The 13,148-nt window shown below is 37.2% G+C and overlaps 1 protein-coding gene across 3 annotated transcripts in view; it reads left to right on the plus strand.

The window, feature by feature from the left end:
• The window catches only part of LOC116492857 (contactin-6-like), a 142,107-nt gene that overhangs the window by 66,145 nt on the left and 62,814 nt on the right, over positions 1-13,148 (plus strand). For all 3 annotated transcript variants that reach the window (XM_032193797.1, XM_032193799.1, XM_032193798.1), the window contains one exon: positions 13,038-13,133. In XM_032193797.1, the coding sequence (XP_032049688.1) occupies positions 13,038-13,133 (96 nt within the window). The remainder of the gene's footprint in view (positions 1-13,037; positions 13,134-13,148) is intronic.

Genomic DNA, 13,148 nt, shown 5'->3' on the forward strand with positions numbered 1-13,148 from the left:
TTCTATAATGACCTGATAAGGACAATGGAACAAATTACCCTGAAACAGTTATTTCACAGTTAACATTTTATTGTTTCTTATTTTCATGTTGCCACCTAATTTACTACTTTAACCCCATACTTCAAGCTATATCTTAAAATCCAGGCAGGCAGGCATGTTGAGGTTATGACACTTCCATTCAATACCTAACAAAATGGGACTCTTCTTTGAATAGGCTTGGCATGTTATTGCAGTCACTGTGATAAATAATTGAATCAAGCCTATTATCTGAGTAACAGGGTGCATGTGTATTTGTCTTCTTACTACAGGGTAACTTTGAGTTGGAATTTGAATTAATTATACCTATGAAAACCTACCGTACATCTCAATATGTGAAAAATACTTTTTCCTTTGTTCAAGATAGTGAGTTCTCCGAGTAGCAAAATAAATGCTGTATGAGATTAGAAATATGTCTTCAGATTCTGCTGGAGTTTCATGCTTATCCTCTATTAAAAACAGAGCTGTCAAATGAAAGCTGCAGGAGGAATATTGTACAGAAGGATGTGGCATAGATTATTAAAGCTACAGGCTGAAAATGAGAGACAGCATCAGTGAGAGAGGGAGCAGAGCAAGAGCACATAAAATGCATTAGCAGGAAACATAGGATGGCAGCCCTATGTTATTCGTACTTCCCGGTGAAGGTTTGTTTTGTCATAAATAAAGTTGAAAGCTCCCTATAAATTCTGTGCGTCTCTGGCTACTCAGCAAGCAGTACATTTTGAAAAGCTAACACGTGTTCTGCAAGAACTTGAGCTGCTGATCTGGATCTTCAGCCTGGGTAAAAAGCAGTGGTGTCAGATCCCAGCTGGTGAAGCCAGAGCCTGTCACAGAAGTGGGGTCCTCCCCCAGGCATGACCACTGAGCTTTGCTCCCAAGTCACAGCCCAGCACCCACACAATGCTTCCCCCATCTCTACGTTTGTTATCAACAGCACTAACCCATGGCAGTCCTAAAACTCTACGTAGAAGAAAGGTCAAAAACAACTCCCCACGTCACCAGACACGAACACAGTGGCTCTGGGCCAGAGGCAGAGACAGCAGGATCACAGCTGCATTCAAAACTCATGGAAGAAAAATAAATAAATCAGGTTTAAAGCAGCATTTGGATACATAAAACTGGGATTTCTCCTATTCCATGACACCAAGATGTATATACATGCATTTTGATGAGGTTTTCTGCATAAATCTATTTTTATTAATGCAGATCATCTAAATAGCATTTCATGCCTTAAAAAAAGACAAACAAACAAAAAAAAAGCTGTTATAGAAAACTGCTTAAATACTGCTTCAGACAGAACACTATCCCGGGCACACAAGGGATTTGTTTTAATTATTTAATCAGTTTTAAGTAAAAGTAACTGTATGTAAACAATGGGTCTTGAGGGAAATCCCGATAACTAGCTGCAGTAAAACAGACTGTCCAGGCTGGTTACTAACTCTTGTAGTTCTCATACATGTCTATAGTAGAGACATTAACTAGAGACATTAACAAATACATAGCAGCAATAAGAAGTGCAATTAAACAAACTGGAAAAAAAAAAAAAAAAAAAAAAAAGTACTCCACCATGAAAAAGAATAGTATGTGAACCTAATCCATAACTATTCCAGGCACAACCCCAGACAATTGAGTATTTATTGAAAATATTTTGGTGGCTGGGGATCTTAAATGAGATTCTTAGCCCAACTGTTCTACCTTTATTGGTTGTCAGCTGTCGTGGTTGCAGCTTCTCAGATCTTGGGTCCCCTTAATGGATTCTGAGAAACAATGATAACAAATTAAATTCATTAATAGAATTAGTTAATTTGTTCTGAACCACACAGGACATGAGACCACTTTTATTTAAAAGTTTTCCACAGTGTTACAGGCTAACCACAAGGAAGGATTTTTCCTTGGCATTTTTGGGCTGCAACCATATTCTCATAGTCTCCATTGGGGAGGGATTTCTGCTTGGTGTTTTTTCACAGTGGCATTTTTGAAACATGTACAACCTCTCTCCTCTTGTCAAGTGACAAGGTGCTCAGAACAGTGTGCGTAAGACTGATGGTGCTGGAGCACTTGGAAGAAATCTGAAGTTCCCAAGTTCTCTCAAGTGCTTTTTGTCAGATAGACAAAAGACATGGTTTTGCTGAAATAACAACTTGAAGAGGCAATAATTCCTCCTGGACAGAGTTATTCCATTCTGAAAAGAAAAATAATAATCCATCGTTAGCATTTAACCATTTTAGAAGAAAGATTAAAAGCAATCAAGTCCATTTAGTCTTTACTAGATCATGACAGTCAGGGGCATTTGCAAAGCCCTTTTAGAGTGACTGTCTGCGAGATGCTCAGCTACCATGAAAGCCCACTTTTCATCTGATTACTTCATCATGTTATTTACCTTTGACTGCACACAAATTACACAAACATCACAAAGCAATACAGCATGCCTCAAAATGTCATAACCCTTTTTACTTGTAGCATATGCTTTGAAACAGAAAATGGAAGAATCAATACACTTAAATCAGATCAGATAGTCTGAATTTGCAAAGTCTGGGCAAGCATGAATTTTAGTCTAAATGGCACATACTCTTCTGCATTGGTTGTATTGTGGCATTGCGTGTGTCCAGAAATCCCCCTGTAACAATTGTATTTGATTAAAAGGTGTGCAAGATGTTGTAACTACCACCTTGAGTAAAGTTCTCTCGGTCTTTAAACTGATTGTTAATTCATCACTGCATGCAGGCCAGCATACCGAGCAGGCTGGCTAGCAGCTTGTATTGAAAGAGTGAACACTGCAACTTCTGTCTTTTCCAAAAGGGAAGCTTCTCAATTTAGTACTGACAAATGATGCAGGGATGGCAAACTGCTAACTGAAGAGCAAGTTTTCCCTGACGGAGTGTGTTCCCTTATTCTCTATAGGGACACCTCACTTAAAGTCACAGACCTGCTTTAATTTAATAGCCTACAATTACAATGTAATAGTTTAAGCCTACCTTCTTTCCTGAGAGGGTTTCCTTACACATAATGCAGAAGCACATCACAACTTGCAGATAGATGTGTGGAGTATCAGGCAGAGAAGAGCGCAGGCCCTGTGCAGCCCTCCTGATGATCTTGGCAACACCTTGCAGCCTGTGTCTTTCTGTGAGCCAGTGAGAACAAAATGCAACTTGTCTGGAGGATGGAAATGCTATTGTCACCTCTTCTTGTGTCACTAAATAGGCTTAGAGATCAAAATTACCTTCTGAGCTCTTTACCACAGTTAAACAATCCAACATAGCTGCAGCAACAGCACCTACCTCTCTCTGCATATGGGCAGGTTGAGTGCAAGTTTCTGAATAAAATGAATTATAGCAAATATATCAATAATTCAGTTTACTACTTGGAAATAAAGCCCATATTTTGTCAGAGCTCAGCCTGGAGTAAAAAGATACTGAACTTTCATTTATCAGCTCTGATTGCTATGGACACATTCTGCTAGTGCTCCAGCACTTTCCAGCAGCTCCCCATGGTCTACATCAAGAGCCTTAATGGATGCTCTCCCTGGAGCAGACCTGGAAGCCTCAGGCTTTTTATTTTTTTATTTTCTTCCCTCCATCCGCATCCCACCACACACCTTCACAATTCTTCTGCACAAAATTAGGAAAAAAACATTATGAGATCCTGCTTTGCTGTAAAGTGTCAGCCACCTTGAATTTAGGCATTGTGTTTCCTTCAAGGCTTCTTGAAGTAAAATATTTACAGGGAATCTACTCTAAGTGGTGCAGCTTACTTGCACAGAGACCACAATGATGCAAGAGCTCACTATGTTCAACTCATCTGTTTGTCTGCCTGTTGAAATTTCTACTATTTACTTCTTCACAGAAGTCTGTGCACACACAAACTCTCACAGGCTCAAAGAAAAGTGGGAGCCATCAACCAGCATCCAGCAGTGATGAAGCAGGAACCTTGGACAGGTTCCACCGCTTGCTGACAGTACGAGGCAGCATGACAATAGCATTTCTATTTTAAAGCTACTACAAGAATAGGATTATGCAAACATCCAGATGTTCCTGAAGACAGAAAGAACAGCTTGAAATCTTAAACCCAGAAGATATGGCTATGTCTACATAACAGGCATGACAGGGGGTTAGAATTAGGTGATCTTTAAGTTCCCTTCCAACACAAACTATTCCATGATTCTATAAAGGGGTTTTATTTTCTCCATCATTCCCTAAAAGTTTGAGTCCTCTCCATTCTCAGATCTTATCTAATGAGAATCGACATCAAATGCAGTCACAGCCTTCTCTTTCTGGTTAAGCATATGAACTAGACCTGATGGCTGCAACATTATGCTTTTATTTAATGTCACACTAGACCAAGCAGCACCAGAGACCCACGCTCTTTTTTTTTTTTCTCTCTCCGAGAATTTAACCACCATAAAATGGTTCAAGCCAGTTCAAGGCTATGCTGTATCTGCGCACTTTGTTAAAGCTCTTTCATTCCATCAGGTTGAGTTGCACTAGTGTCGAATTTTTAGTTGCTTAAGCTGTTATGCTTAGACTATACCAGGCTTTCACTCTTTTCAGGCAAGAATTCTTCATCTATAAAATGGAGACATACATTACAGAGATGTTGTCAGGGGCATCGCAGGTAGTAAGATAGTCAGATAAAGTAGTAATAGGGAATGCATAAGTATTTGAAGATTATCTTTTAGTTATATTACTATTCTGTAGTTCCTATAAAAGTTTTTATCCTAAATCAACACTCTGCAAGTTGTATTGGAAAAGCAATATATGTGATTGAGATATGGTAGGTAACAAAGCATCTACAGGTCTCAAAGCTGCTAGATTCTGATTCATAAAACTTAATATTTTTGAAGGATAAAACTAGGTGTAGTTTCAGTCTAGGTGATTTTCTTTTTATCTGCCATACTTTCATGAAAGACAATATGACTTAAATTTCAATAAGTTATTGAATGAAACGTCCTTAACATGCACATCAGCTTCCTTATTCTTTGGTCTGACAAAAATAAACAAATAAATAAAAATTAGAGATGGAAACTTGTGAGGGAAAAAAACAAAATGAGTTTAATTATTTGGAATAAATGACTCACTCCTTTGAATGAAAAGTAATTAAATTAATTTATTTTTGTTCTGTGAATTCATTTTTGCAGTGAATGTTGATCCTGTTTAGCTCAAAAACTTTAAGGCATAAGGCAAACTTCTCTATTCTGTAGCTTGTGCTCAAGGAGAGGGAACAGTCTGTATCACCGGTACTTTACATGGTGTGAAGGAATAAGGCCACGGACACCTTGCTCAATAGACAAACTACATCTGGTACTGAGAAAGCACTGAGCTGTAAATCTTCATTTCTAAATGCTACTGGGAAAAAAAAAATAATAATAATAATGTATACCACACCTGAAAACCCACTTAGAAGGTTCACATTCTCACATTCAAATATCCTTTACATCAACCACTCAGGTAAATCTTGAAATTCCTGTTCAGAGGAGGTCTTTGCAGCAGGAATGATCAAGATAAAGCAGTGCTGTTTGGGGACAGCAAAGTAAATCTGGGACCCAAAGTAATTCTGCAAGAAGTAATTCTGTGCTGGATCAAGGTCTCTGAGGGGCTGGGCAGGAATTTGGGAAGGGCTGAAGTATGAATGGGCATGCTTGTCACACTCTTTCAGCAGTGCATAAAGCCCTCTTTCTTGCCATTTTTTTCTTATTGTATGTATTATGAACATAGATTTTTATCTTGCTATTAGAAATGTTACAAAATATATGAAAATCCCGAAGCAGGACTGTGGGGTGCTAGGGTGGAAGCACCCAGCAGGACCCTAGGACTCCCCGCAGGCTTGGAGCTTGGTGCTGGCCCAAGGGAATGGGCAAGGTAACGAGTTGAAACCAGGTCTGTATGGGAGCAGGGGCAAGCACAAATAAAAGAAGCCAATTTTGGATAAGAATTAGCACCTCTGCCAAGAGGTGGTTTGACCAAGGCCATCTCCAGGGTAAATCAGTCAAATCCGTGCAGCTCTGGTAGGGATAAATCTGGCCTGTGAAATTCAGACAGGAGAGAGAAATCTGCTTTTAAGAACACTCCAATCTGGAGAAAACTCATGCAGACGGTGAAGTGACTCTGTGATGACAGGTGACAAATGAACTCTGCCGTGACAAGTGAGTAAACTGTTCAGGAATAAAATATTAAAAATGTATTTCTTTTGTCCCCCTCCCTTTAAGAGGGTCAGATCCTCAGATCTGCCTCTGGTCTGCAGATGGAGTTTAGGCTAAGAACCCTAAGGCTGCATTAACACTTAATGCTTGGTGCAATTCCTGCGTTCAGTTCAAAACAAATCTTTAATATTTTATGCTGCTAACTCTCTAAGAGGGGAAGAATAACAAAAAACAGATGTAGACCAGCAATACAACTTCATAGCATATGTTTCTTTGCACTGGTTTCTTGGTACACGAACAAAAACCAAGTCAGGATTCCACCTCGCCTCTCTTTAATTTAATTGTGACCTTCCATTTTTTCCTCTAGAGAAGCTTGATATTACTTTGTAAAGGGCATTTTCACTCTTTAATTGAAAAAGACAATCAGGCCGTGGCAGAAATTATTGTTCTCCACCTTGAAAATTAGTGCCTGGATTGGCTATTCATACCATTTAAGCTGAACTGAAGACCTGGGGACAGCGTGCATCCTAATGTGTAAATTACAGGTCAGCTCCCCTTAGAAGCTCCGAAGCAATTTAACTAAATAAAGGAGCCCTGATGAAGGTCTTTAGTTGATTATGCAGCTTTGGAAAAGGACAAGACATGGATTTTGTGCATTTCGTTTGGGGTTTTGCAGGCTCTGTCAGGGAAGCCAGGCTCTCCTGACCTCCTTTGGGGGAAAGGAGAGGACAACTTTCTCTTTTAACCAGGATAGGATGCAGTGTTCACTACAGGTACTCCACTAGAACAAAACGAGAAGCACAGCTGATTTTTAACCTTTCCTGGTCAAAGGAGACATTCAAGTGTCCACAAGGCTCACAAAACTGAAATACCTTCAAGTCCTACAGCCCCTGAGATGCTACTAGCAAAGCAGAGGCTGATGCACATGTCAAACAGGGAAGGGGCACAAGAACTTGTTAGGTGTTTAGTGGAAAATGAAAGTATTTAAAAACCAGGAAATGGGAAATGCTAAGCAGCTTTCAGACACCTTAATTAGAGATAACACCGCTCTTAATCTTAGAATTGAATTCATAGAAAATCAATTAGAACGTTTTAAAAATTGAGATTAGATGGTAAAGGGAAATGATTAATAGTATTGACACTATTATCAAGACAAAGGAACTGTTAGAGGATTTGTTTAGCAAGTTTGGTACAGTTCTGAAAGCTGACAAAAGAGTTTACTTACTAAGGAAAGTTGAAGAAAGTGAGATTAGCCATTCCTTTGGGAGGTATTTGGAGAAATATATTTCCATAGCACACCTTATTGGTAACCAAGCTAAAAGAGATTTATACTAATCTCCTAACAAGCAGTTCAGTACAATACTGAGTAGAGACAAGAGACATGGCTGGATTCACAGGGGGTCTTCCACGGTGATCTGAAACAGACAATCACAAACTGTTAGCCATGTGCACAGTCTGTATCTAAAACTGTTTTAAATGAACGTACTTAAAAGGAAAAAATCCTAGAATTTGTAGATAATTTAAAGGATCCAATTAGGATCTAGTGTTTCTATTTGTATCTGTAGCACACCTTATACCCCTCAATCAGGCATGGAGTTCGAGCCAAGAACTACCAAAGGATCCCTTAATTCATTACAGACAAGTGAAAGTGAAGGTAACTAATTGTCAGCCCATAACACAGGTGTTAGAAATGCTCATAGCAAATCATAACAATGAGCTGCTTTTAAAAACTGCTGAGGTTGTATTTTTTATCACATTGTGCTGCAAGAGAATTTCTGTTGTGATATATCACATCCAGTAACACTGATCATATTGCAATATATCATATTCAATCAGAGAAGCAAAAGAAACAGGAGCAAATGCGATATATCACAATTTGACATAGCCCCACAGAAATTTGAAGAGGTTTATTGATTTGTCCTCAGGAGCATAGCTAATTTCTAAAGTGCTCTTACATCTAGTGCCTTCGCATTCATTGCACATTTCAATAACAAGTAATTACAATTATAATATTTGGGATTATGTAATGACAAAACATTTATGAAAAAAATCAAAAGTTCAAGAAACCATGAAATTACATTAATTCAGATGAACTGTTAGTAATTATGCAAGGTGACAAATTAGACTTTCTCTAATTGTCTGTAACAATTTCATATATTAAAATACCCCAGCTTCCTTGTTTGCTGTTCAGTAATGCAGACATGTCCTATGCTCATTCTTAAAGCAAACTGGTTTGGAAATGCTACAGCTATTCTTGAGCAGATTAAGGAATTTGAAACACATGATCAGGAGGTTGAAATGAATGAGTTGTTACTTATGATTACTTTTTTTGCTCCGTTGGTACATTTTCATTTTTAAAAAGTAATTCCTTAATCCCAGAAAACTGTTCATGTTTTCACACATGCTGTTGTGCAAGTTGAATATACCCCTCCAACATTTTTAAGGCAGCTTTATGTTTAGAAGTAAAAACAAAACAAAACAAACAAACAAACAAAAGCCTACAAACAAACAAAAGGTGTAGATAATAGCTGGGGGGGCAGAGGGAGGAGAGAAATTAGAAAAGTTATACATTTGTTATATAAGCAACAATAATCTCAGTGTATGTCAGTGGTAAGCTTTAAAAAAAAAAAAACAAACTCATACTTTTCAGGTGTGGCTGAACCTCTGAACCTATTAATTAACAGAAGTAATTTGACAAGAAATATTTATGTATATCTGTAACATTGGTACATGTTTCTAGAGATCAGCATCCATCACTTCAGGTAAACACCACACCCATATCAATGTTTGCTTGTCTTCTTTCATTGGCGGCTCAGTACTCGCTACAGTGATGGTCATCCTCACCCAAGTGATGCTCTTGCCACCTTCTGTTTTTATTGTAATTAAATACCTACATCGAAGACTTGCAAGCCATACCCTCCGTTTGCATAGATCAGCATAATTTCCTCAACCTCAGTGGGGTACTTACACCACTGAAGGGGACTTACACCAGCTGAAAAAAAGCTTTGGCCCATTACTCCTTCCCATTCCTGCATTCAGAGGTGGAGCTGCACGCCTCCACCTCAAATATTCTCACATCAGAGAAAGCCTTGTCATTCTCTGATTCAGTTTCCACAAAATACCAGATGTTTTGCTTGCTTTGAGCACATATCTTTCTTGCTTAGGTCTGCAAATGTTCCCAGCTGCAGAGGATGACTTCTTGCCACACACAGCTGAGTCCATACATTTTCACTCTTCACTGTGAAGAGTCACTTTTTCACCTGTGCATTTTTCTTAGCCTACATGACCTCATTATCACATCCAGCTGATTAATTGTGCTGTATCAACAGTAATCTGACAACACCTATGATGTTGAAAATATTTTTTTTTGTTAAAACTTGTAGCTGATAGAGCAGGGCAGCATGAGGACACTCATAAAGTGGGATAAATACAGACAAAGAATAGGGGAAAATATGGAGGAACTAGGTGATAATTTATTTATAGATCTCTGCAGAAACACTGAAGTTAGCAAATATACCATCTGTTAAATAGTCATACTATTCCTAAATGCATATTAGCAATCTAACTGTGTGCCAAACACCTGATCTAAGCTATCTTTTGAAACTCTTTTTGACAAGCAACATTATGCTTTATTAGGTTATGTCATGTTATGTTATGAAGTTATGCCAGGAAACAGGAACAGGGTGGATGGACTGGGTTTGCTCTGTTGGTGTAAATGCCTTCTCAGGACAAAAAGATGTGGTTTTGAGAAGCAGCCAGATATTCAGAGTAACAAGAGCAGAGTAAGCTATTACATTTATATTCATCTTCAAGTTCTTTTTTACACTTAACACATTTTAGGTTGCAATTAATCACTGGAAATACAGACACACACTGAGGAGGAAAAATGGAAGCAAAATTCTTTTGGGCAGAAAAGACTGCTTCCAGCCAAAAGAAACATTATTCTTGATGGTCCACACCATTCCTCTGTTTATCATCCTGGGCTACATACTGAAGACAGACAATTCTGTTACTCATTATTGAATCTCTTCTGAATGAGTTGTCATAGTATTTTATGGGAGATGTAGCCTGCCTGAAAAAGGGTCCCTTATAGATGAAGAACAAAATAAGAATGATTCCCATAATGATTTTACTCATTTTATGTTGTTTTGTTCCTTCAGAGATTTTTTATTATTATTATGCAATTAATCTTTATTCAAGAGATACTTAATACATTCATTTTATACAATTATCTATCAAATCCAACTTCACTTAAATGAAGAAAGATCATTCCTGTTGAGATCTATTAAATCTCAGGAGGTGGGAGTTGCTTAAAGATGCAGTATGAAGTCCAGAGTCAAGCACTAGAATGGTCTGTCTAAAGGAAATGTCTGTCCCTGGGGGTCTTTAAAAACAGGTTAAATAAGTATCTCTTAGGAAGGATATATGTACACTCATACCTGTCATAGACCAGATGAATAGATTAAATGATCAGCCTCCGTATCTATTTTTCTATACCTGTGATTCACTAGTAAGCACAACAGGATGAAAATCTCTCCAGCACTAGGAAAAGCTGAGCTGCTTTGTTTAACTGAGCCATAAATGTGCTGTGAAAGCAGGCTCCTGCATACAGAATTTGATACTGTGCAGATTAGAAAGACAATGCCCAAATTTTTCCCACGTGTGATCAAAAATAGTCCTACTAACTATAAAATAATGCAACCCATAAGACATCAAGTACTTCTAGTTTTTCAGTTTTTCAGTATTTAAACCAGGAATAATAATAATAATAATAATAATAATAATAATAATAATAATAATAATAATAATAATAATAATAATAATAATAATAATAATAATAATTTTAATGGAGGAACATGGACAGGTGACAAAGTTTCTTAAGTGAATAAAATGGTACGATGACATATTGTGACATTAAACTAAGAATTGCTACCAGCTACTTATTACTTTCCAGAATCTGTCCCAATTTCATTGTAAAGCTTTCTATAGCAAATTCTGAACTGTCATGAAAATATTTGCTACTGTGGCACTGGACTTCCTTTTCTTCCTCCACCCTCCCACCCCCTCCGTTTTTTTTTCCTTTCTTAGGAACTGCACAATCTGTGTTGTATTAGCAAATCAATGACAGGAAAGTGTTAGGAATGGGAAGTATGAATATTTTTGTTGCTGAAATCTGAATAAAAAGGTCTGCACATTTTTTATTTTTACAATCTTTTTTTTCTACTTAATATAGCTTTTCCTTCTTAGAAACCATTTAACCAAAAGGAAAGAAAAAAAGGAAAGTTGATTAATTTTCTCAGACTGAATTTTCAGAGCAGGTAATAAATCCACACATAGATAAGATAAGTAAGGACCTTTTACATAAGAATCAAAACTCTGGCTAATAAGTCATATTACATCCATCCACCATTGATCTACCCCCCTTCTTCTGCCCAACAGTATTAAAGAATGGAATAAAACTAATATATATATATATAATTTTATTATTATTATTATTTTTTTCCCTCTCGGACTATCCAGACTGCAAGGCAGAGATCTAGCTGGCAGGCAATTAAAAGAACATCAGAGTTTAAAACACTTTCCCTGTGTATCGACAGGTACCATCTATTGTGGCTGTGACAGTGTGAGGAGGTGCTACAGCTGCCTAATTCAATTCAGTCACCTCTGAGTAGACAATGTCTTCATAGGAGACCAATATAGAGGAGATGAAGAGGAGGAAAAGAAAAATTAGCTCTGTAAAGTTCAACTAAGGGGGAGAAAATTGATATATTGACATAAATAGCTGAGCCTGTACAGGTAGTAATCATTATTGCTTTGACCAACGAGAACTGTTTCTTTCTATTGAACTCTGGATCAGGTAGTTGCTCAGCTGATGAAAAGTGGAACAATTGCATGAAACAAGAATCTGTAGCAAGGTAAATGAAACAGGCTTAAGGCAGGCAGCACACCAGACTGATATCAAGAGTTCTAAAATGAAGCTGATATTGTTTATTTTATTAAAACATATTTTGAATGTATTTCCCAACGTGCTCTGACAAAGTAATAAGTTTTCTCATTAATGTGAGAACTGGATCAAAAAATAATTAAAGCATATTATGGTATGTCTTGTAACTGAAATATTATTTAAAAGAAATGAGACTTATAAAGACATCTACATTTTAGTGAAATGTGAGAAAGCAAAAAAGACTATGTTAGATTCAGTAAAAAATAAATAAAAAATTATAGCCATAAAAATCACCTATGGGAGACAAGGCATCAACATTTTACACAGATCCCCTAAGCCATAACACAATTTTCTATTGAAAGCATTCTCATTCTCCCCTTTAAAACCAGTGCTAAAAATGATTTGAGTCAATTAAAACATGCCAAGTTACTGCAGACAGCTTTAGGACAGAACAGACTCATTAAAAATATGACATACTTTTATCATCATTGAAACACTGTGAGAGTCCTGATAATGTTTAATTATCATTTGTGTACATAGAAGTGCACACCTGCTCTTAATTGCTATAAAAAAGGAAACAACACATTTTTTTCCCTATTCCTGCAGATTAAGACTAATAAAATCTGATGCTAGAAAAAGACAAACTAATATGCTACCTTTGCAATGGGGGATTGTAATACAAACTCATTTGTGGGGTATAAGTGCTTTATAAATAGGTATTTAATTTATTTTGCCAAAGGACAAGATACTAGGCTGGATAAGCTATTTTTCCATACAGTATGTCAATTCACATACTGAGATTTTATTATACTATTGAATATATATGCTCTTGAGTTATCTAGAAGTGTAGCATAGATTGGACTATAGTTTGGAATAAATCTGACAGGTCATAACACAGTTGTTTTCTTCTTCTCTTGCAAGATCTTGAAAATTTTGAAACGAAGACGAGAAGTACAGTGTCAGTCAGAGAAGGACAAGGAGTGGTTCTGCTCTGTGGTCCTCCACCGCACTATGGAGGTATGATGAATAACT

This window comes from Aythya fuligula, chromosome 10 (assembly GCF_009819795.1).
Source record: "Aythya fuligula isolate bAytFul2 chromosome 10, bAytFul2.pri, whole genome shotgun sequence".
Taxonomy (NCBI): Eukaryota; Metazoa; Chordata; class Aves; order Anseriformes; family Anatidae; genus Aythya; species Aythya fuligula.